The sequence below is a fragment of the Phascolarctos cinereus genome, unplaced genomic scaffold, assembly GCF_003287225.1.
Source record: "Phascolarctos cinereus isolate Bilbo 61053 unplaced genomic scaffold, phaCin_HiC Scaffold_1;HRSCAF=81, whole genome shotgun sequence".
NCBI classification, from domain to species: Eukaryota; Metazoa; Chordata; class Mammalia; order Diprotodontia; family Phascolarctidae; genus Phascolarctos; species Phascolarctos cinereus.
The window spans coordinates 181,658,069-181,684,618 of record NW_027555514.1 but is presented as its reverse complement, the minus strand read 5'-3'; the positions used below and the strand labels follow the sequence as shown (position 1 = coordinate 181,684,618).

General features: G+C 36.2%; 1 protein-coding gene across 4 annotated transcripts in view; it reads right to left on the bottom strand.

The window, feature by feature from the left end:
• The window catches only part of EPS8 (EGFR pathway substrate 8, signaling adaptor), a 250,410-nt gene that overhangs the window by 108,650 nt on the left and 115,210 nt on the right, over positions 1 to 26,550 (bottom strand). For all 4 annotated transcript variants that reach the window (XM_078155350.1, XM_020994273.2, XM_078155347.1 and 1 more), the window contains one exon: positions 1,919 to 2,006. In XM_078155350.1, coding sequence (XP_078011476.1) covers positions 1,919 to 1,977 — 59 coding nt within the window. In that variant the 5' untranslated portion in view covers positions 1,978 to 2,006. The remainder of the gene's footprint in view (positions 1 to 1,918; positions 2,007 to 26,550) is intronic.

The following is a 26,550-nucleotide window of genomic DNA, read 5'->3' as shown; positions in this document are numbered from 1 at the left end:
TCCATGATTTCGTTTATGAGAGAAAGCCAAATGACCATCATTTTATTAATTATCTGCTAGCCATAATTAATAAAATTGATTACTAATTACCCTGAAATTATGTCTTTCAAACTTTTTATATGTCACACTAATAGAATGTCAATGGAAATTTGGCCTCAGTTAAAAAAACCTATTGATTAGGACAAAGACATACAGAAGACTTGTTTATTAAATTTGCACATGTAAAACAAACCTGGAAGAGATTGGAAGCATGTTGGATAGCAGAATTGGGATCCAAAATATCAAGAAAGACAAATCTAGTAAAATATTTTTTTTTCAATTTCAATTTCAATTTTTTTTTCAGTATGGATAACCCCAAGGCAGCCTAAATTCTTTCACTGAGTAGTCTGTCTTCATATGATTTTATTTGGCTAGAAAATGTATCAATTGGTGGACAATCTACTGGTGATGAGCTTTTTTTTTAACTTAGGCTATTCACAGACCATCACTGGCCCATATCATAAGTCTTTCCAGCATCAAAACACATTCCTAGAGCTTGGTGACTGCTGATATAGTCTTCAAGGAACAGGGTCACACTCATATCATAATGATGCTAGAGTTTATAAACTTGGTTTTTAAAAAAATATTTTGAGAATTGTATTTCAATATAAATTAGGGGTTTTAAAAAATCTACTTCATAAGTATTGAATGAGGGAGATATAAAAAAATAAACAAAAAAACAGTTTACATGAAAAAGGGTTTCACTAGACCACAGACTCAAAAGTTTCAAGCGATTGTCACGGTGGTAAAAAAAAAAATGCTAGCTCGTAGGCTACATTAAAACAAGCACAGTATCTAGAATAGGAAGGCTATATAGTCTTACTATACTCTGTACTGCTGACACCATATCTAAACTACTATGATTAGTTCTGGTTAATTTATTTCACTAAAGCCACTGATATGTATGTCCAAAGGTGGTTGGTCAGAGTAGTGTGGGGACTCTAATGTGAAGATCAGTTGAAAGAAATAGGGATGTTTAGCTTTGGGAAAAGAAGATTTACTGGGTATAAGGTTGCTATCTCCAAGTATTAGAAGAATCATTACATGGAAGACAGACATTCTCTCTGGTCCCCAAGAAATGCAGCACTAGAGAAGATGAGAGAGTCAGATTTTAGTTTGACAAGAGGAAAAATTTTCTAAAGGGTTAAGTTGTCTGGAAGTATAATGGACTGCTGGTAAGTGTCTAAAGTCAGATTTGAACTCAGGAAGATGAGTATTCCTGACTCCAGGCCTATTCCTCTATCCACTGTGCCACCTAGCTGATACATACCTACACACATGCACACACACACACACACACACACACACACACACACAACACACACACACTCCCACACTCTGTGATCTAGCCAAACTGGCCTCCTCTCTTTTCCTGATACCTGATATTTTATCTCCTGCCTCCTTTTCTTTGCACTAGCAGTACCTCCCGCCTGCTTCACAGAATCCCACTCTTCCTTCAAGATGTGGCTCCAATATCACCTTTCCTCATTCTCATAACTGCAGTGCCTTCCCTCTCAAACTACATCATATCTATTGTCTTTATACTTATTCTGTTTATAGTTATATATGTACTTCATACTTACCTTGTTGGAATATAAATGCCTTGCAAGCGAGGGTTCTATTTGTATCTCCAATGGCTAGCACAAAGTAGGAGGTGCTTAGTAAGTACTTATTGATTAACTGTTATCATTGATTTACTCGGGCATCTCACTCTGACTAGATGCTGCAAAGTTTTAAAGGCAATATGTACTAAAAATGAATAGGAATGTATATTGCTGAGATATCGACAAGGAAAATAAATTAACTTTGCATTTGAAAATACGAAATGATATGCATGACAATCCCCTTTTCCAAAAATTAATTTATCCTTCCAACTTACTTCACTTGAGAAGGGTAACTTCCAAAGCCACTGGGATGGTTGGAAATATGTCCATTCATCCTGGCCGTCACTCCCTCACAGCTATATTCTGTATAAAAAAGAAAGATATGAATTTAATATATTTAACAGAGGTAGACAGAGACAAAAATGAGAGGTCGGCACATTTTAATTCAAAGCAAGTTGCCATAACCATTTTGAATTTCAAAAGGAAATACCTAAAATAACAAAATCTATTAAACCAATAAGAAATAAACTAGTCTTGAATGTGAAAGTACATAAGCATACTTTATCCTGGACAGAATGTTATTTTTTTATGGTCTCAAAAATATTCATTTAAAAAATCAAAGGGGTCTATTTAATTTCAAGAATTACTTTTAGCTCTTTTTATTTTTTCAATTCTCTAGCATTTTTTACTCCCCTCCTCCCGATAAATCTGCTCCCCCCCACTACAGAAAAAAATTCCTTGTAATAAATATGCATAGTCAAACAAAACAAAGGTCATGTCCAAAAATATGTGTCTCATTCTGCACATTTAATCCATCACCTCTATATCAGAAGGCGGGTAGAATTTCTCATCATCAGTCCTTTGTGGAATCATGGTTAATCATTATGTAAATCAGAATTTTTAAGTCTTTTACAATTGCTCATTTTAATGGTGTTGGTGTTAATACTGTAAATTATTTTCTTGATTCTGCTCATTTCACTCTTCATCAGTTCATATAAGTTTTCCTAGGTTTCTCTAAAAGTGTCTCTTAATTTCTTCCAGTGCAACAGCATTCCATTATATTCAATTGCCATAATCTGTTCAGCCATTTGCCAACTGATAAACAACTCCTAAGCTTACAGCTCTCTGTCACTACAAAAACTGGCACTAAATATATTTTTGTACATATAGGATATTTTCCTCTTTTAAAAAAATCTCTTTGGTGACTAGGCATAATAATAACATTGCTAGAATACACAGTTTAATAATTTTTTGGGATATAATTCCAAATTGATTTCCAAAATGGCTAGAACAATTCATAGCCTCAGCAACAGTTAGTTGATGTTAGTTTTCCCACAGACCATCCAAAATTTGTCATTTTCCTTGTCAACTTTGCCAGTCTAATGGGTATGAGTTAGAACCACAGTGTTGCTTTAGTTTATATAATTTGCATATTACTGATTTGAAGCTTTTTTTTAAGTATGGCTATAGACAGCTTGGATTTCTTCCCTTCAAAACTGCCTTTGACCATTTATCGATTGAGGATAGTCCTTATTACAATAAGACTCTTCCTCATGAACATGCTGTCATAATTATTTATCACACTGTAATTGCTTCATGTCTAGGTTACTCCAAGGTCCCTTAGTTGACCTTCTTTCTTCCACATCTAGCCTATCCCTCAAATTGTTGTAAAACTAACTTTCCTCCTACTCTTTCCCTCTGAACTCTCCCTCCCCTCCTCCTACCTTCCCAATAACTGTAAAGGCATCACTATTCCTCACAGTTCTTCAGGCTTACAATCTAGGAATCACCCTTGACTCCTCACTATCTCTCACCTCTCATATCCAATCTGTTGCCAAGGTCTGTCAATTCCATCTTTACAAAATCTTTAGCATAAGCTTCCTTCTCTCTTCTGACACTACTACCTAGCCTGCTGATGGGTCTGCCTGCCTCATGTCTCTCTCTCCTCCAACACATCTTCCATTCAGCCATTAAAGTGATTTTCCTAAAGTACAGGTTCAATCATATCACTCCCTTCCTCAATAAATTCCAGAGGATTCCTATCGTCTCTTGGATCAAATACAAAATGCTGTTTGTCATTCAAAATCCTTCATAAACTAGCCCCCTCCTACCTTTCTAGTCATTTTATACCTTACTCCCCAACAGGTACTTTTTCATCCAGAGACACTGAACTTCTGGCTATTCCATGAAAAAAAAAATCATCTCTCAGCTCTGGGAATTTTCTCTGCTGTCCCCCATGTCTGGAACACTTTCCCTCCTCTGCTCTGACTACTGACCTCTCCAATTTTATTCGAGTCCAAATTAAAATCCTACCTTCTACAACCCCTCTTAATTCTAATGCCTTCCTTCTGTTAATTATTTCCTGTTTATTCCATATAGTTTCCTTTGTATATGTTTATTTGCATGTTGTCTCTCCCATTAGATTGTAAGCTCCTTGAGAGCAGGGACTTCTTTTGTCTCTTTTTGCAATGTTTTTGATTGTTTGAAAAATCTTCAATAGCTCCACATTAACTACAGCACCAAATCTAAACTCCTATGTCTGACTGAGCACTACACCCTCAATACTACATGGTCCTACCACATCTAAAAAATATCACAATAACCCCAATGCTCTGGTTATGCTGAACTGCTTAGTTCAGGACTTTTCTTCATGGGGTATCCCTCACCTAAAATACTCCTTACCCTATTAAAACTGCTATCCATCCTTTGAGGACAAGCTTGAATCTTAACTCTTCCAAAAAAATTTCTTTAATACTGAAATGGAATGACTGGACTTGGAGTGAAAAGACCTCACTTATGAGTCCCTGCTTTGTTACTTAGTATTTGCATGGATACTGGACAAGTTACAGTTTCCTCACTTAACGCTGGATGAACACAGAGGTTCCCTTCTACTTCTAAAATCCTACAATCAATCTCCCTCTTGAATTCCAGAATCTATCTGGGTACAGAAGTATACAGTTATCCCTTCCACATCATGGGGGTTAGGGATACGTGATCTGAAAAAATCTGCGTAAAATTTTGTGGCCCTCCCTTCAGACCACAGAAGAAGTCTGAATTATTATGGTATTAAAAGATAAAATATGTAGATTTTATACAATACTATACATATATTTTATGCATTTCTGAGTCTCTAAACTTTTTCTGTGTCATCTGCTGGCCTTTGAGTATCATATGTGGCTTCTGCAAGACTGCCCCAAAATTCCCATTTAATTTCTTATACCAAGCCATGATATATCGAAGTCATGATGGGGAAAGTCATGATGTGGAAGGGATAACCGTACTTGCAATTTACTCTAAATTAATACTGATTTTAAAACCACTTCTCTTCATGCTATACAACACTACCTTATTAGGAAGTTTTAGAGTACTCTGTTCATTATTTTTCCTCACAAGACCCCTAGTTATTACAAGACAGTCCATCTGGGTGCCACATTTCAGAAAAGACACTGACAAGCTAGAATGCTTCCAGAAGAAACAAACACGGATGGTAAGGGAACTTAAAACTATGTTATATCACAAAAAGTTAGAAGAACTGCATGGATATTAAGCAGATGCCTGAATAATTGGCTGCATCTAAACTTAATTCTCCTTCATCACCTCAAAATGACAAGAAATAAAGTAAAAACAAAGAGTGGAAGGGCATGAAATCCACATGAGAAAAACTAGTAGAAGAAATGAAGAAATGAATAAGAAATACTATGGGGTCAAATTTCAAAGATTTGTGAAGAAAGGAAAGGATACTCCTGGCGTCATAATTATGATCTAATCCTTCTAAATGATCTTACCATACTTTTTTTTTAGGCAATTGGGGTTAAGTGACTTGCCTAGGGTCACACAGCTAGTAAGTGTGTCAAGTGTTTGGTCTGAGGCCGGATTTGAACTCAGGTACTGCTGACTTCAGGGCCGGTGCTCTATCCACTGCGCCACCTAGCTACCCACTACCATACTTTTAAAATAAATATACAAATGCAAAATTACACTACACTTAATAAATTAACAAATGAAAATTAACCTATGTTCTAGATGAGTGTTTATAAATACTAGATTTTGCCTTATTTCTTCCATCTTTTTCCTTAAGGCATACTTAAGCACTGGCGCTACTATTTCTGGTTTCTAGGAAAAGTGGTACTGCACCAAAAAATGGGATTTAAAAGTCAGAAGGATGCTATTATAGCTGTCTTTGCCATTAATAAATCATGTAACCCTGAGCAAATCACTTACTCTCCATCCATCAATTTCCTAATCTGTAAAATGATGTTAATAATGCTGATGATAAAAGCTCATGTTTAAATGTCTTTAAAGTTTATAAAACACTTCTCATATTCTTCTGGGAATCACATAGAATAATAGGCAGATATTTAAAAATTGTAAGGTGTTATGTAAGTCTACCTCACAGATATCACTGAATCAGAGAATTGGAAGTGGTAATGCAGCCTGTACTTAAACACCTCCAGTAAACAGAACCCAGTACCTTCTACGGTACTCCAGTCCACTCTGGGATATCTCTAATTTTTAGGAAATATTTCCTTTTTTTTTTGTTGTTATTTATTTGTTTCAGTCATGTCCAACTCCTTATGACCCCTTTTGGGATTTTCTTGGCAAAGTTACTGAAGTCGTTTACCATTTCCGTCTTTAGCTCATTTTCCAGATGAAAAAACTGAGGCAAACAGGGTCAAGTGATTTGCCCAAAGTCACACAGGTAGCAAGTATCTGAGACCATATTTGAACTCATGTCTTCTTGACTCTAGGGCTGGTATTCTACTCATTGTGCCTATATCATTACATATATATATACACACACATATATACACATATATTACACACACACACACACACTATATATTATATATATATGTATATATATATACACACACACATATATACACACACATATCATTAAGCCTAAATCTTCCTTTCTATATCTTCCACCTTATTCTCTCTATAAAGCTAAGAAGAACAAACGCAATCTTTTTTTTCCTTCACATTAAACAGTCCCAGTTCCTTCTACCAATATCCCTTTGGAAGTCTTTCAAGGTCCCTGACTCCTCTTTTGGACATAATCTAGCTTATCTATTTCATTTCTAAAACTTGGTACACAGTACTGACTACAGTATTCAAATGGCATCTAGCCAAACACCATCTTGTTTTAAATGTTGCCTGGAACATCATTTGCTTTTTTGTTGTTGTAATGTTACTCTGTTAACACATTGACTCTACAATCCACTAAAGAACTCGGGACTTAATCACAACAGACTTAATCTATACTTATGATTTCTTGAATTCTTGAACCTAAATCTAAAATTTTAAGCCCTATTAAACTTATCATTATCTGACTTGACCTGTGGAGATCTTTTTGGATACTAACTCTTCCATCTCCCATATTAGCTATGATCTTCAGCTTTAGGATCAAAGACTGAGAACTGGAAGGAACCTTAGAAGCTGAATCCAACCCCCTTATTTTACCCATGAGGAAACAATCTAAGAGAAGCTGCATGGCTTGATTAGCATCAAATTGGTAATGTCCAAGTCAGGATTTAACCTCACTAACTCCTCCTGACTCCACATCCAGAACATTACTTATTATACACTCACTTAATCATTGACATCAACAAACTTGACAAATTGGCCTTCTATAATTTTACCCTAATAACTGAAAAAAATGTGGAGGAGCATAGGTCCAAGAATAGGGGTATTCCTACATTTTCTAAATGGACATTCACTTACTAATAATTACACTTTAGGGTTTAGTCATTGACTCTATTCCAATTTCAGTGAAACTCTACTATGTACCATCAACCCATGTGCTATCTTGTCCATAGGGATGGCATGACAGACTTTGGCAAATGCCAAAATCTGAGCATATTATGTGAACAAAATGTCAACTCCCCTCTCATTTCTTTTTTAAGAGAGACATCTGCCCTTGTTCAGCTGTTTCAGTTGTGTCTGACTTTTTGTGACCCCATTTGGGGTTTTCTTGGTAAAGATATTAAAGTAGTTGCCATTTCCTTCTCTAGCTCACTTTACAGATGAGGAGACTGAGGCAAACAGGGTTAAGTGATTTGCCCAGGGTCACACAGCTAGAAAGTATCTGAGGTCAGATTTGAATTTAGGTCTTCTTGACTCCAGGCTGAGTGTTCCATCCACTACACCACCTAGTTGCCCAACATTTGCCATATTGCAGTTTTTTTGTGGACATACTCTATGCACAATTCAAAATACTATACATTTTTACTAAAATATATCTACACTAAAACCCTCATTTCCAACAGATAAATGGTCAAAGTATATTTAAAATTTCTGAAGGAAGGAAAGTGATCTATAATCACATGAAAGACTTCCCCAAATAATAAGACATTGGAAATTAGAACAACTCTGGTTTCATCTCACCTAGAAAATTGACAAATATGCTAAAATATAGAACCAGTTGATGTACAAAAGAGCTGAGAGAATTCAGGCACCACAGTACACTCTTGGTGGAACTGAATTAGTCCAACTGTTCTGGAAAACATTTGGAATTATTTGAGAAAAGTCACTATCTTTTGAATCAACTATTCAGCTACGGAGTATTTACTAGAAAGAAATCAATGGCAGAAAGAAACATCCAATGTATAATTTTTTTAAAAAATACCAAATGCTTTGTGGTAACAAAACAACAACAACAAAAACAACAATTGGAAAAGAAAGAGAGTGTATCCTGGTACATGGTGTTATGTGCAGGTTTATGCCTAGTTTCTGCCAAACTACTTCCCAGTTTTTCCAACAGCTTTTTCTCTTTTTGTTTTTCCAAATAGTGAGATATTGTTCAAACAACTGAGATCTTTGGGTTTACCAAACACTACATTACTGGGCTCATTTGCTTTTGCACATTGTGTGCCTCATTTGCTCTATTGACCAAACTTTCTATTTCTTATTCAGTTCCAAACTTGTTTTGATCATTACAGCTTGGTAATATAGTTTGAGATCTGGTGCTGTTTGGTACCTTCACATCTTTTCCCATTAATTCCCTTGATTTTCTTGATTAAATTCCACTAGCTGTATTTTGTTATGATTTTTTCTAGTTTTGAGAAGTAAATCTTTGGTAATTTGATTGATAAGGCATTGAATAAGTAAATTAACATTGACAGTGTTGTCATTTTTATTATATTGGCTCAGCCTACCCACTAGCAATTAATATTTCTCTAGTTATTTAGATCTGTTTATTTGTTTGAATAGTGTTTTGTAACAGTGCTCATATAATTAATATAATAGCTAATATGTATTTAGCATTTACTATTTGCCAATTACTGCACTAAGTGCTCTACAATTATCATCTCATTTGATCCTCACAACAACCCTAAGAGGTAAGTGCTATTATTATCCTCATTTTGCAGATGAGAAAACTGAGTCAAACTAGCTACATGACTTGACTACAGTCATACAGCTAATAAGTGTCTGAGGTCACATTTGCACTCAGGTCTTTCTGACTCCAGGGCTGGCACTCTTATCTATTGTTCCAGCTAGACAACCTGTGTCTTGGCAAGTAGATTCCCCAATATTTTATACCATCTATCATTGTTTTAAGTGGAATATTTCTTTCTATCTCCTCCTGCTAGATTTTGTTAGTAACACATAGAAATCTTGATGATTTGTATGGATTTATTTTATGTAGAGTGCTGAGACTAATGTCAGGAAGACTCATCTTCCTGAGTTCAAATCTGGCTTACACTTAGTAGCTGTGTGACCCTGGGCAAGTCATTTAACCTTGTTTGCCTCAGTTCCTGATCTGTAGAACGAGCTGGAAAAGAAAATGGCAAACACTCCAATATCTTTGTCAAGAAAATCCCATAGGAAGTCACAAAGAGTTGGACGTGACTGAAACAACTGAACACTTTATATATCTTACGACTTTGCTAAAGTTGTTAATTGTTTTGATTTAGTTTTTTTGTTGTTGACTCTCTAGGATTCTCTAAAAAGACTATCATATCATCTGCAAAGAACGTCAGCTTATTTTCCTTGTTGTCTTCTTATTCCTTCAATATTTTTTCTTGTCTTAGCTAGCATTTCTGGTACAATACTGAATAGTAATGGTAATAGTAGACATTCTTGTTTCAACCTGATCTTCTCTGCAAGGTTTCTAGTTTATCCCTTTTACAAATAATGCTCATTCTTGGTTTTAGATAGACACTATTTATCATCTTAAGAAAAGCTTCATTTTTTCCTATCCTTCTAATGCTTTTAATAGGAATGTGTATTATATTTTGCTAAAAGCCTCTTCTGCATCTACAGAAAAAAAAATTGACTTTTGTTATGTTTCTTGCTAATATGGTCAATTATGCTTATATTTTTCCTAATATTGAACTAGCCTTGCATTCCTGGCATAAATCCAGCCTGTTTGGAGTGTATGCTTTTTGTCACATATTACTTTAATCTACATTCTAGAATTTTATTTAAGTTTGTTGCATAAATTTTCATTAGAGATTTGTCTATAGTTTTATTTTTCTGTTTTGACTCTCCTGGGTTTAGGTATCATAACTACATCTGTGTCATAAAAGGAATTTGGTAAGATTCTTTCTTTACCTATTTTTCTAAAAACTTATGTAGTATTGGAACTGATTGTTCTTTAAACATTTAGTAGAATTTGCTTGAAAATTTGCCTGGTACTAGTTTTCCTTTTTTTCCCCCTTAGTTCATTTCTGGTTTGTTCAATTTTTAAGATAGGGCTATTTAAGTATTCTTTTTCCTGTTCTATTAATCTGGGCAATTTATATTTTATAAACAATTCATCCATTTTATTTAGCTTGTCAGTTTTATTGGCATATAGATGGGTGAAAGAGCTTCTATTAATTGCTTTTCTGCCTTCTTCATTTGTTGTGAATTCACATTTTTAAAAAATTTTTTTCGTTTTTGATACTGGTACTCTCCTTTGACTTTCCTCCACTATTAGAGTTTTACTGATTATTTTCTCCTCTAAATCATTTAACTTTTCCTTTAAGAATTTAGATGCTATGCCATTTGGTTTATATAAGATCAGTACTGATATTAATTCATTGTCTCTTGTACCTTTTAGTAAAATGTAGTTTCCCTATTGATTAGTGTCCTCTTTTAATTAAGTCTATTTTTGTTTTGCTTTGTCTGAGATCATGATTGCAACCTCTGTCTTTTCTACTTCAGCTGAAGCATAAAAAATTTTATTCTAGCCTCTTATTTTAACTCTATATGTAACTTCTGTTAGATTCTGTTCTAGCCTCTTAGTTTAACTCTATATGTAACTTTATGTTATAAGTGTGTTTCTTGTAAACAACATATTAAATTCTGGCTTCTAATTCATTCTGTTATCAGCTTCTATTTTATGGGCGAGTTCTTCTCATTCACATTCACAGCTACAGCCCTACATTTGGTCACAGTCACTCCTCTCTATCCCTGGACTTGTGACTTAGAACTGGATAATAAGTGACAGAGTTACTAATATTAGTTCAGGAGCCCCTGGGATCTCTTTCTTCCTAGTGTTTCTTGTTCTGATGTTCTATCTCAGTTTCTTTTCTATTCCTGGGTATTAAAATGCTCCCAGTCCTACTGCAGCTGCCACTGCATTAAACTTCTAGCCAGCCCCTACCCTAGTGTCCACAGACATCTTTCTATGTCTTCCTAAGCTGCCTTGGGCTGGAAAAATGACTCACTGTGACTCTTTTTTGGCTTTCCAAATCATAATTCAGTTTGGCTCATCTTTTAAGTTATTATGGAGAAATTTTGAAGGAGAATTAGGCAAAAAAGCTGTCATCTTGACTCTACCCTCACTTTCTGTACATCTTGACATATAACAGAGATATGTGATATATTTTCCCACTTCATCTCCCCCCATTAATGCGTTCCCTTCTTATCAACTGCAGTGCTCTTAAATTTTAGGTAATCAAAATTCATTCATTCTTTCAACAAGCATTTATTAATTATCTAGTATGAGCTAACAACTCTCCTAGGTACTAGGGATAGAGAAACAAAAATGAAAGTGTCTTACCTCAAGGAGTTTATTAGTGATATTATCTTAATATCACTTCTCTGAGCTAAAGATTGATCTGCAAAATGAGAATAATACTTGTGCTATTTACCTCATCGGTTTATTGTAATGATAGTTATTTGCAACCTTAAAGTTCTCTGTAAATTTGAGTTGTTAGTAGTACTACCGCTTCTGCTACTGCTATTGTGATGCTGGATGATGATAACAATGACTACAGTGATGTGGAAGCTTTGGAGCATGAGCCTGGTAGGCAGTCTTATTTATGTCTGTTTCCAAAAAATAGCCCAGCCAAATTCAGAGAGGTTCATGATCAAGAACCTGGCCATCAGCTAATGATTTCTTTGATCACAGCAATACATGAAATCATCTACTAAGGTATGGAGGACTATGATCTCAGCTCAATTCAAGTATTTATCAACTGTCTACTTGTAGCAACGCCCTATGTTGGGAACCAAGGATTCAAGGATGAAAATGAAACAGTCCTTGCCCTCATGGAGCTTACATTCTTTGGAAAGATATGATGTATATCTATATAAGTAAATATAGGATAATTTGAGAAAGAAGAGTGTATAAAGAACTGGGGAGATCAGGAAAGGTTTCTCAAGGAAGGTAGAAACTGAGTTCAGTCCTTAAAGAACTTAAGGCTTATGAAAGATTCAGGTAAGAAGGCATGGAGGAAAGCTCACGCAGAATGACTAGTAAATAGTCCAGTTTGGCTAGAACAAATTTAGAGCAATGGGGTCAAACTCAAGTAGAAATAAGGGCCACTGATTCATATGTAAGGATTCCTGTGGGCCACATGCAGACTTAGAAAACCACATATTAATATTATCTTTTATTATCTTTTTATTTTATTTTGTGAAATATTTACAAGTTACACTTTAATCTGGTTCTGCAATACTTAGGAGTGTTGTGGGCTGCAGGTTGGACACCTCTGAGTAAGTGAATGTAAAATGAATAAGGAAGGGTAGGTTGGGACCAGATCGTAAAGGGTTCTAAATGCCAAAAGCATTTATTGTTTATCCTGGATCAAGGGTCCTTAAACTGGGGCCCACAAACTAAATTTAGGGGTTTTTTTTAATATTTTGATACTAATATTTCAATGTAAATGGTTTTCTTTGCAAAACTATTTTATTTTATACATAAAATTATTTTTCTGAGATATCCATAGGCTTCACACAACCAAAGGGGTCCATGAATCAAAAACAAAAGAAAAATTAAAACTCCTGTCTTAGATGTTTTAGGAACTACTGAAGGTTTTTTAAAGGGAAAGTAGCATGCTTGGACCTGCCTTCTAAGAAGATTATTTTAGTAACTGAATCCAGCATAAATAATGAAGGCCAAGGAGTTCAAGTGTTTTACTCAAAGAACCTTGTTAGGATAATATCAGGCAAAAGAGTGTGAACTATCCCTGGAAAGAAATAATTATGATGATGTCAGAGGCCAGATTTCAGTGGGTTTAGATTTGAAGAAAGTGAGTAGAGATGAAATAGAGGCCTAAATGTAGACAGCATTTCAAGGAGTTTAGCTCAAAAGGGAACTAGAGATCCAGAACACTAGTTAGTGGGTATGGTAAGATCAAATAAAGGGGTTTTTTAAAAAAGTTTTTTATTTATTTTTAGTTTTTAACATTCACTTTTATAGGATTTTGAGTTCTAAATTTTTCTCCCTCCATAAGACAGAATGTAATCTGATATAGGCTATACACGTACAATCATATTAAACATATTTCCATATTAATCATGTTATGAAAGAAGAACCAGAACAAAGGGGGAAAACTACAAGAAAGAAAAAAGAAACAAAGAGAAAATAGTATGCTTTGATCTTCATTCAGACTCCATAGCTCTTTCTCTAGATATGGATAGCATTTTCCATTATGAGTCTTTTGGAACTGTCTTAAATTCTTGCATTGCTGAAAAAAGCTAAGTCTATCAAAATTGGTCATTATATAATGTTACTGTTACTGTGCACAATGTTCTCCTGGTTCTGCTCACTTCACTCAGCATCAGTTCATGTAAGTCTTTCCAAGTTTTTCTGAAATCTGCCTGCTCATCATTTTTATGGAATAATATTATTCTATTACATTCATCTACTGCAACTTGTTCAGCCATTCCCCAATTGATAGGCATCCCCTCAATTTCCAATTCTTTGCTACCACAAAAGAACTGCTATAAACATTTTTGTACATATGGGTCCTTTTCCCTTTTTTATGATCTCTTTGGGATACAAACCTAGTAGTGGTATTGCTAGATCAAAGAGTATGCACAGTTTTATAGCCCTTTGGGAATAGTCTCAAATTGCTTTCCAGAATGGCTGGATCAGTTCAGAACTCCAACAACAATGCATTAGTGTTCCAATTTTCCCACATCTTCTCCAACATTTATCATTTTCCTGTTTTGTCATATTAGCCAATTTGATAGGTGTGATGTGGTACCTCAGAGTTGTTTTAATTTGCACTTCTCTAATCAATAGTGATTTAGAGCCATGTAAAGGCTTTTAAGGAGGGGGGTGAATTTGGTGATGGTTGTAGGCAGCAGAGAAGGACCCAGTACATGACAGATTGAAGATTAGAGGAAAAGTGACAATAAAAGTCTGGACAATACATTGGAAAATATGGGAAGGGATACATTAGGAATATATGTAGAGTGGTGGGCCTTGGGATGGAAAAAAGGCTATCTTTTCTGCTAAGGTAGAAGTGAAAGAGAAGATAATGATGGGAAGATGTCTTACTGATGTGAGGTGAGAATAAGAGAAAGAACTCTTTTTGGATGGTCTCAATTTTTTCAGTTAAGGTTAAAGTCCTGAGATGAGAGGGTGGAGAAAAGAGTTATTGTGATAGGTTTAAGGAGAGACAAAGAAAGTTGTGGAGCTTGGGATAGCAAACTGAGAAGAGGGAGTAGAAGGATTTTCTTGTCACAGTGAAGGCAGAGTTAAGATTTGATAATACAAATTTGTAGTGGACCCGAAGTGCATGGTTTCATGGCTTTTTCAAGCACTATTCAGCAGTATACAAATAGAAACAAAGGAGAGGGATGGTGAAAGTAACATAGGTTAGGGAGTTAGCAAGGTATGATAAATGATAGGACAAAGGTTCATGGGATTTGAGAGAATAACACAGTGGAAGGTTAAACTGATTCACCGAGAGGTTAAAACCAGGAAGGGAAGAGAGTGTAACCAGTTCTAGGATGATGGTTTTGGAAAGAACTGAGTGTTAAGAGAGCATGGAAATCAAGGAGAGAACAGACAACAGAGCTAGTGATTCTAAGATATAGGGAAAGAAGATTATAATCAGATAAAGAATTTCAGAGTTAATGAATGCAGAAGTGGAAAAACTGTTGATCATAAAACTGAGAGCATGATCATCTCTACATAGAGTTGATGAGGTGGATGAATAAGTCAGGAGGTATTAGTAGACTGAAGAACTAGAAAGTTAGGATATTTGAAGTATCAACATGTAAGTTGATGTCTGAAGATAGGATTTGAGGTAGAGGGAAAGACATTGGGCAGGGGGTCCAGAGTTATTATCCACCAAGCTTTGCATTGGGTAATTAATTTGTACATCATGACCTTCAAAAGAGGAGATGATGAGTGATGGTAGTATAGGAAGAGAGCCTTAAAGTGGCAATGGTGAGAGCAAGGTGTGTTCTGGCTCCTTCAAAGTGAACAGTGAGTCAGGAGGCATGAAAGGAAGCATAACTAATGCTGCTAAGCAGTATCATCAGGAGGGAACCAAACCTCAGTGAGTGACAGAAGATGGAAAGAATGAAAAAGGAAGAGGTTGAAGATAAAAGGAATTTTGTTAATTATGGAGGAGGGATTCCAGGGGGTGCAGATGAAAGGACAGGAAGATATGTTGTGGTACATTGGCCACAATCCAGAGGATGAGAGTAGGCGAACACGCAAAATGGGGTTATAAAGTTTAGACAATGACATCTAGGAATTCAGAATCACTGAGTTAGGGAGAGTACACAAGAGGCTGGGGCATTCTAGCCATTGAAGAAGGTGTCCAAGTAGAATATCAGTGGTTGGAGAAAGGCCAACAAAGGCAATAAAGGGAGAAGATAGTTGAACATCCTCCCTCAAGGTCCAATACCTGACGGCTGTTGATATCTTCTCCTATGAAGCCCCAGGATTAATGGGGTAGGCAGTAACAAGTAGAGGTATAACTCGAGGAGTCTAAGAGCTTACTATTCACTACTTGAGGCAACCAGGTGATACAGTGCAAAAAGTGCTGGGATTGGAGTCAGGACCATGTAAGCTGGAACTCTACCTGACACTTACCATAGGCAAGTCACTTGATCTCCTGGTGCCTCAGCCTTCTAATCTGTAAAATGGAGATAACAATAGCTCCTACCTCCTAAGGTTGTTATGAGGTTCAAATAAGAAGATATGTGAAGTGCTTTGCAAACCTTAAGTGCTCTATCAATGCTACCTAGCTACTCTTTGATGCTGATTCTCCTCTTAGGAGACTTTAAAATAGTGATCTGCTCTTGGTTTTGTTCCAATTATATTTAAGGGTTTTCAAATAAGAATTGTTCTTACCAGGAAGTTCTAAATACACTGGAGACTTGCTCCTTCCTAAATTATACCTTAAACATCCCTAGGTAATGCAGAACAGCTACTCGGGGGAAAAAACATCAAAGACATTTTCTTCAATTACATTTGTAGTTTTGAAGAGCTGGTTGCTGATTCCCACTCTGCACCATGTGATCTTGGACAAATCACTTTTCTTGGACATAGTTCTTTTACCCCTATTATAAAGGGTTCAATTAGATGATTTCTATGTTCTCCCGATTCCAACATTCTATGATAGATGGCCTTTTGCCAGTTAAGATTACATTCTATGTTTTTGAACTCACTCCATTCACTCTGCCAAAAAGCCACTCAAGCAAGGTGAAAATACACTGGCTTTAAAATCAGTTTGATGGAAACATAAGGTTGTGTTCTAAAGCCACCTTAAATGTGGATATAATTGTTTCTGAATTTGAATTTCAGTGACAAGTGAAACTGGTTCTAAAAATAGCCAATCACAAAAACTTTGAAGCTGAATAGAATGATTCCTAACAAAGAAATTACCTGATATCTTGTTTAAATATTAAACCTACCCTTTTATTCAGAGTTGGCTCTCAGCATCATCTAGAGCAAAGGACAGAAATAAGTAAACAAAGCCTTTTGGCTCATTTACTCCTCAGCTTAAAAAAAAAGGCATTTAAGAGGGTCAATTAATTTACAAAGAACACAGTAGGATTTTATTATAAATAAAAGAATCAGCAAAAATCATTTTTCTTTCTTTCCTTCTTTCTTTCCTTCTTTCCTTCTTTCCTTCTTTCCTTCTTTCTCTCTTTCTCTCTCTCTCTCTTTCTTTCTTTCTCTAAACCTGGGATTTCATTAGTGTAAGGAAAGGTATGGCAACTGGTCTTTCTGACTGGCTAATAATCTCTGTACTTTAAAAAAAAATTATACCATGCTTATCACTACTTAAAATCTCTAGTAAAGTTCTATTCTGATGCTAAGGCTATGCCTCTGTGACAGTCTACCAAATTGGAAAGGCTTTAAAAGCAATACCAGTAACAAACTGACAATTATATGCAGATAACACTACATGGAGATGCCCATCATCACAAATATTAGCCACTAAGTATTGAACGTTGGGGTCTGGGGAGAGGGGTGGGACCAAGGAGGACAGAAATCAATGGTGACCTGTCCACCCTTTAAAATTAGCACATATAGTCTCTAAGTTATATTACATCAGTGGTTCTTAAATTTTTATGTCATGGATCCCTTTGGCAGTAAAGCTTTTGTGTTCCTCAGAATACTTTTAAGTGCACAAAATAAAATACGAAGGAAATTAAATATACTGTTATCAAAATATTTTTTTTTTAAAGTTCACATACCCAGGTTAAACATCCCTGCCCTACACTGTGCTCCTTTGAAAAGGTTAGGTAATGTCCTAGAGGAAAATTGCCACCCATGCATGAAGCTAAAATTGTTCCTTTACTGGGCCCTCAATGGGGTATGGGCAGTTCTTCTATTAATTGATAACTAATTTCTCAACCCATATCCCACAGCCACTATTCCTAACCACTTCTTTCAGGGCCCCAGTAGGATCCCAATCCACCACCCTATCCTCCTCTCTGTGCACATGACTTTGCCTCCTACTTTCATAAGAAGACTGAGGCTATCCATCATAAGACTGCCTCCACTGCTTACTGAACTTTACTCATCTTCCTCCTTACCTCTTCTCAGAGGATATGGTGGGACTCACTGCCAAAGAAAATTATTCAACTTGTGCCCTTGATCTCAGCTTCTCAAAGTCATTGTTCATTATTTCATTTTTAAACTTTCCCTCTCTACTGGCTCCTTTCTCTTTGCCTATAAATTTGCTCAGATTCCCATTACCCAAAACAAAAACTTTTCTATTGAGGCTACTACCTTCTCAAGCTATTGACATATCTCTCTAACAATTTCTAGAAAGAGTTGTTACTCACTTCTCTTCCTTCCCATGTGCTCACTTCTCTTCCTTCCCATGTACTAACTTGTTAACTTTTGGCAACTTGGCTTAAAATGCCAACATTTTACAGAAACTGCTCCCTCCAAGATCACCAAAGATATTAATTACTAAGTCATTAACATCGGCTGTGTGAGCCTGAACAAGTTACTTAACCTCTCAGTGCTCTTGGCAAGTGAGATTTTAAATAGTGAAGCAGTTGCTAATCTATTTTGGTAAAGGGAATTTTCCCAGTAGGAGTTCCCCACACAGAGAAAATTATAGGTCCAGAATAACAAAACAAATAAAAGGGAGAAAAGGAAAAATATTATAAGTTCTAGACCCAAAGAAACCACTTCCCAAACATTCTTTGCATTCAATTCATTGCAACTAAATCAGCAAATAATTATTTTTCAGAACCATCTGGCAGGATAAATAATTCTGCAATATCCAACTCTGTAATACTATCATTTCAACAGAATTTCACCTGGGCTATATCAAGCATTGGGGAATTTCAAGATAATAATAACACGAATAAAATAGCTCCCATTTCTTTATGGTTTCAAGATGCTTTATATGCATGACCTCATTGGATTCCCATATAAAACCTATTAAAGTAAGAAGTATCTTATTACTCCCATTTTACAGATGAGGCAAATAAGATTTAGTGAGTTTAAGTAATTTGTCCAAGATTTTTAAAATGCCATGTGATAGAGCCAGGTCTTTATAACATATAACTTTTAAAATTCTACAACATAAAAACTTGTCCTTAGCTATTTACTGATACAAAATGCAAAAGCAACACAAGACATAACCCTAGCTGAAATTTTAAAACAAATATTACTAGTAAATCCAATTCTTTCTTGGTTCTCTTTAACTAAAAGTAGAATAAACAATCAGCCCACTCAAGAGCAAACTATCTTATAGCTTCCTTTTATCAAAGAGGAAGTCCGCTTGCAGCTGGCACTGGAAACAAATTGCAGGTCTCATGCAAAATGAACAGTGAAATAACTTGCAGAGCCAAGGCCTAATTGATTCATTCTAAAGCATGCACCAATTAAGAAAGAATCATTTTTAAGGGTCTTCAAGGCCCTCTTTGACATCTCAAGTCTAATTGTTGGGGAACAATTGGAGATCTCAATTGTTAGATCTCAAGTCTGATTGTTGGGGGAACAGTGTCCCTGGGACACTGGCTGTCCTGGTTTGAGTTCTTTGGTCCAAGTCCTGTAGCAGCATAATGGTCCGGTTGTCGAGGCCACTGCTGTTCCTGGAGCTTCTAGGTCCCTTTCTTGGGACTTTCTGACCACCTAGGAGCTTTTGCAGGGGAGCCCTCTCTTCTTGCAATCTCTGTCTACAGGCACTTGCTCTGGATTTCTGGTTGACTTTTGTGCAAGCATGGTATCGAAGAAATCACTGTTATTTCTCTTTGGACTTCTTGATCATTATTTGGTCTGGTGCTAACCAAAGGTTTTTGCTGGAGTAGGTATAGGGGAGCTGGACAATCTGCCCCCTGTTCAGGGAACCATCTTGGCAGAAGTGTGTTCTAAGTCATTTTTCCATCTTGTATCGTGTCTGGCACACAGTAGGCATTTAATAAGTGCTTGTTAATTGTTTTTTTTTAAATGCTACTCCTTTTATCCTTCTGTATGAGCCTCATGATTGGTTTATTTTCTGGTGAGCTAGGCTATACTCAAACTTTTCCTCTTGGACATTTCTTTTCTTCCATTCTCCTTGTATTATTAATTTATCTTTTGCTTTTCTTATTACCCTCTAGCCCCTCCCATTTCCATAACTCTAACATGAACCCATTCACTTGGACAAACCCTAGAGGCAAAGTGACTTCAAACTCCCTAGAAGACTTCAGTTAGGTTTCCCTAAGAAGCTCCTTCCCTTCTAACAAGCTTTGCATTCCTGTCTCTCTTCCCCCTCCCTCTCTCTCACCCACACAGTTACACTTCCTTTATTTTACATGACTTGGCAGAATCAATATTTTCTGCCTCTTGTACTAGGAGTTGGGAGGGGTGGGGCTCAAACTAAGTCATTGACATGGGGAGCGCAGGGGGGGGAGTGGGAACTGGGAGAGAAGATTAGAAGAACCTACTAGATTGCCTGTGCCCAGTTTTCATGGTGGGCTGGGGCTAAGTAGGATGAGTGGGAGCTTTAGGTATTTAAAATCTTCCATGTTATTTCATGTGACCTTTACTTTGTGCACTGTATCTTTCTAAATATCTTATAATTTCAGCTTTAATCAAGTATGTTGGCTCATATTTCTTTCCTTTGATTTAGTTAGACAGGAGAAATATATGGAAAATCTAAAGTTTACTTTATAAGGCTAGGTATCATATGCCTTTAAAATTTAATTGGAATTCTAAAAATTCAATTTATCTGAACAGATAAAAAAGAAAAAGACCTTTTTCTTAAAAAAAATAAAATAGGGTATACTTTGATCTGTCCTCATGATAATTAATGCTTGGGGGTCAATAGAGCTCTTTCTTTTTTATTTTCTCTTGAAAATATGGTTAGTTGCTATAATAAACAGCAGCCAGAAGTAAGCTTCCAAAACACCACCAAAATCACCTGACTGTATCTATAGTAAATTTCCTTATTTTTCAGGAGCAGCTTAGCATAGTGCACTCTGTTTTTAGTAAAAACAGATGCTAATATTCTATCTCAAGGTTTCGGCATTGAAGCTGTCAAGAACATATTAGAGGTGAGTCTCAGTGGTTTTTAGTTTAGTTTTTTTTTTAAAGAAAGTTTGTAGAAGGACAAATGGGAACAAGGTGTTGCAATATTATAAAATGGGACATTCTGAACTTGAACAATTGGAGGTACTCTTTTGAAGTCTAGAAGCAGTTATGTTTTAGTTTTAGGAGAGATCACCCAAGAGTGAAGAATTTTCAACTTTTAAGTAATAAAATTATTTTTAAATCAGGAAAGCCTGAGGACCAGGAATTGTCTGGGAAAGTTTCATTAAGAGATGACACCTGAGTTTGTCCTTAAAGAAAGAGGTGAATATCAGTACATGGAGCATAGAGAGCCCACCAAAGGTATGGGAAAGTAGCATAAGGAAAGGCAAGAATGAGGATGGGGAATAGAAAGCAGTAACGTTTAGTGAGAATGCAGAGTACGAAAAAGGATAATATGCAATAGTATGGAATAAGTATGTATAATTGAGAGCCCCAAAATAGTGGATCTTGAATGTCAGGATTCTTTTGTTCCCTCGGCAAGCTGATGAAAGATTCCAGTAAAGGAGTCACCTGTTCGTATTGGCATATTAGGAAGATGACTTAGGAATCAATTAGGAGAAAAGTTTGGAGGAGCACTTGAGGTAGGGAGACTAATCAGGTGATTAATGCAATACTCTAGTTGAGCAGGCATGAGGACCTGACTCCTAGTAGTTGCAGTGGGAATGGAGTAGAGGGTCTAGATATGAGAGTGATGACAACTAACTGACAGCTAAGAACTCATGCGTTCTCTGTCTATCTCTGTAGAGAGAGAGAGAGAGAGAGAGAGAGAGAGAGAGAGAGAGAGAGAGAGAGAGAGAAAGATGAGAGAAGGAAGAGTCAAAGAAGATTCTAAAGTTAAGAGTGAATAGAATACTAGTGGTTTCTTTGTCAGAAACAGAAGCTAATTATAATAATGATAATAAGAAATGCCATTTATATAATATTCACAAAGCATTTTGCATAAAATCATGTTGTGTAAGCCTCAACTATCTTGTAAGGTAGAAACTACAGGCATTTTACAGATGAGAAAACTGAGGCTGAGAAGTTAAATGATGTGCTTATGGTTATATAATTAATAGGCTCGAGGCAGGATTTGGATGAGAGTCCAACTCTATACTGCCCGTGCAAATTGGAGGGAAGATGCTAAGTTCAGTTTAAGAGATGTTGAGTTTGATATGTCAGTGGAATAAATAGGTAGATAAGTATTCAGCAAGTGGTTGGAAAATACAGAATTAGAGTTCTAGGAAGAACTGGAGGGATGGAGGTCAGATTGGACCTACCTCCATACAGTGATAAATTAGACAATGGGAATACAATGACATCATCAAAGTAGAAAGTATAGAGTGTAAGAGTATAGAATTTCATATAAAGGAAAACCCCAGGTGAGCTTCCTTCATAAGAAACTGCCCGCCTATGATAATATCTATGGCATAAAGCAAATGGGCTTAGCAAGGTCTACTCACAGAACAATTCCTATATTTTTTTTCTTCTCTTTCACCTGTTATTAATTGAGGGAGGGGGAAGTTGGAGAAAGAAGGGCTAGCAAAAGTGATGCAAAAAGAGGTCACTGTAACTTTTTTAATGTTCAAAAGAGAACCTTAGAGATGATTTAGCCTAATTTCCTCATTTTTAATTGATGAGGAAAGTAATACTCAAAAGATTTAAGTGACTTGCCCAAGGTCATCAAAGTAGTAAGTGGATTCAAACCCAGGACTCCAAATACAGTGTAATTTATATTCTACTGTGCAATATGTATTTATTAACATATTTAAGTCCAAAGCTTCTGTGGCTAATCTTAACACGGCTGCCTCCTATGCTGGAGAATAAAGAAGTAAGCTAGTGGCTAATTCAGTGGCAGCAGCTTTTCCTGCCCTTCCCCTTCATCCTGCTCTACCTTGCCAAACTGTACACAGACACATATTTTAAAGGCAGAAAACACTTCTAGCTGATCCCCACAAATTGTTTTAGGCTCTTTGCATTGCTTAGACTGAAGCTCCCCTGACCTTAGCCATCCCCTTACACACTCTGATCTGACTTGTTTCCAGTTTTGATGGCTTTGGCCTTTGTCTAATTCTCTTTCTGCCCTTGGATACCACTTGTCAGATGACTGGTTCAGCACATTATGAACCCACCCTTGGACTTTACCCTATTTTGTACTCTATTTTGACTAACCAGGTACTACATTATACAGACAAGTACTGTGCTCAGGGCCCCTCCAGACTTTGTTTTGACTGACTCATTGCCAACCCCTTCATTCTAAATGTCTCAGTTCCAGTCACTACCCCAACTCCAGTCCTGAACCCAATGTGATATTGGTCAGTAACTCAACCTGAAATGACTTGGTTTTTCATACTGTTAGATTCTCATTCACTTGCCCTTCCTCACTTATGAACCTTCCTCAACTTAATCATGAACTGAGCCACAGTGGAAATAGTAGTGTTCAAATTAGCTTAGAAAATGTCGCCCTACAAGAAACTTCACACTCTAGCCAAAATGGCCTAATACAATAATTTGTGGAAGGAAGTAAGGCAAGATAAAGAGCTTATTTAGGAAAAGAAGATAATGAATCTAGAGATGTCCATCAAACAGCAGGAAATGTGGATCTGAATCCTGGGAGAGAAAGTGCAGCTACATATACAGATGAGTGAGTCATTGCATTTAGGTAACAGTTGAAGCTGAGAGAATGAATCACCAAGGAGAGAAGAACAGAACTTAGAAAAAGGCCTACATTTAGGGAGTGGGAAGAAGAGTGAGTGAAAGAGATAGAAGAGTCATCAGGGTATGTAAGAGAATCATGAGAGTGCATTCATTACTATTTCAACTTTTTAAATGCTTCTCCCTTTACTGGGAAGATGACTGGTTTATAAATGATCACCTCTAATGTCAATATCATTCTCTAATAAATGCTTTACATTTTTATATAATATATTCTCTTATAGCAGGGCATCCACATAGAATGAGACTAATTTGCCTTAATAAGGTTCATTTAAATACTATGGAATAATATTAAGATTCATAGGTTATACTGACATGCATGCTGAAAAATACACAAGTACCTCTGAAGTGTTCAGCTTTCTTCTGTGCTCTAACGCAAAGGCTCTAACTTTATGTACGGTCCTTTCCCCAAAGAGGATCAAAAAAGTCTATACATGGCGCATGGGAAATATTTGGCAAATAACGATACTATCTTACTTAAATTACTTAATCTCTATTTTATTTATGTGCATATGCCTGAGAAACTCTAGAATTTATTTCTTGACATACTGAATAGTGCATAAAAGGCAGTTTACTGAAAGTCAGCAGTACCAGGACTGAAAAAAAAATTTGGGAATCCCTGCTGTAGCCAGCACTAGGCCAACAGTCATAATTGCCCTTCAGTCATCAGGTCTGAGCTACTAAGGCAAAGCCCTCCTCAACTTCTTATTCTATGATAAGACAACTGGCTAGGAATTATTTAAACTCAAGGATCTGGGGTGGAGAGAATTACTAGCCTGGAGGTGCCAGAACAGAATTTAAGAAACAAACTCCAGTTATGCTAAACTTCTAAAACCCTGAAGGTAGTAACAGTTAGACTACTGTCTTAATTGAAAGGGGGTAGTGAAGAGGAGGCAGGAAGTAGTGAGTCTTATGTTTAAAAGAAAAAAGGCAGAGGAATCACAAAGTATCAAATGGAAAATATAGAATGGGGAGGAAGTAGTAATTGGGTGGATAGGAAAATAAGATATAAAATAACATGAAATCATTTATATAGCATTTTATAGTTTACAAAGCAGTTTATGTGTTACAACGTTATTTTCTTATAAGCTACGAATAAAATAGAACAGGTATTATTAACCCTCATTTTGCAGATCACAGAATTTCAGCCTTGGGATGGTTCTCAGAAGTCATTTATTCCAACTCATACCTGAACATGAATTCCTCCTACAATATACCTAAGAGGTCATTTGCTTTCTGCTTGAAGACTTCAATGGAGGGGGAACCTCCCAGAACAGCCCAGTCCACTTTTGTATTTAATCATTAGGAAGCTTTTTTCTTTATTTTTCCTGAACCTGTTTCTCAGGCAAGTTCTTCCCATAGTCAACCAAGCAAAAAAAGCAAAAAAAAAACCAAAACCCTAATCTTTCCACTAGATTGCCCTTCAAAAAACTTAAGGACAATTCGTTTGTTCCTTTCAAGTCTCCACTTTTGGCTTTCTAGAGAAAAACTGGTGAAAGAATTTGCCCAAGACAGTAAATAAACATTTATGTGTTTACTATGCACCAAGTACTATACCAAGCACTAGGAATGCAAAGCAGGGTAAGCCTTCAGATATGTAAGGTATATAGAAGAATGCTCTATTATGTTATCACACTATACTCATGAGAGGAGAGGCAATAATTAGCCAAAGGGTGAAGCAAAGATTGGTTTTAGTTTCTTCCCATTTCTCAGAGCTGAAGCCCAAGCCCAGTGCTTTAAAGCTACCTGATTTTTTTTAACCTCATTTTTAAAACTCACCTTCAGGTAAGAAGTTAATTAACATCTTAGTATGAACCAATTTTTTACTGATAAGATAATGTGTTTTCATGTATAAGTGATAGGTGGAGGAGGCATGGGAGGAGGGTGAGAATTTGGAACTCAAAATTTTAAGAAATAAATGTTAAAAAAATGTAACTAGGAAATTTTACCAAAATAAATGAAAATGTAATTTGAAAAAAGACTTAAAGTGGTTTTTTGCCTGTTAATGAGAACTGCATTTGAGTAGAGGAAAACCATAAGGCCAAAGAACTAAATGTCTAAAAGGAAAATCTCACGAATAACACATTCATCAATGCAACTACTAAAGACGGCCCTGCTAGCAACATACTACAATTCTTACGTTAGAAAGCCAAATGGAACACTAAAAAAACAATCTATGAAACACTGCCATCTATCTCAATGTGGCAGTTGTGGTGGATAGTATCAGTCTTAATAGTTGTCATCTCCAAATGAACAGATGAATTATTGAGAGATCAGCTGTTAAGAGGTACATGTAATCTGTTTCTCTTTGTCTGATTTTATAGCTTTTATTTTAACAATTTAATGAAAATTATCTACTTCCTCCTTTGTTACTTTTGGCTATGTATATTTTAGCAAGTAGTCATCAGTTCCATGTAGGTTTTTTTTTTAAATTTAGTAGCATATAAAGTGTGTAATATGTACTGATGATATGGAAGGCAGCATAGTATAATGGGAAAAGCAGTGAACTTGGAATTGGAATACAGAGGTTCAAGATCAGACTCCAACATTTATTAGCTGTGTAAGTGATGGGCAAATCAGTGAACTGCTCTGGACCTTAGTTTTTTCATTTATAAAATGATGAGGGTGGGAGTGGGGGAGGGGGGAGTGACACTTGATGATTTCTAAGATCTGTCCAGCTCTAAATCTATGCTGCTCTCCTAGTTCCTTGGTCCTTCTCTTCTAGAGTAACTTGAACTCCCTAACCCATGGGACTGTTGTGAGGAAAAAGTACTTAAAGTAACTAAAGAAATGTTAGCCATTAGGACATGAACCTTTACTATTGCTGAAGTGGTCCATTCACCATTCTATGCACACATTTTGCACTTTTCCACCTCCAAGCTATTGCACACATTGGTGCCACTCTCTAGAAATCCTCTTCCCTCCTCTATATCTAACCACATTTCATTTACTTTTCTGTTCCAGATCACATTCCACCCCCCAAGGAAA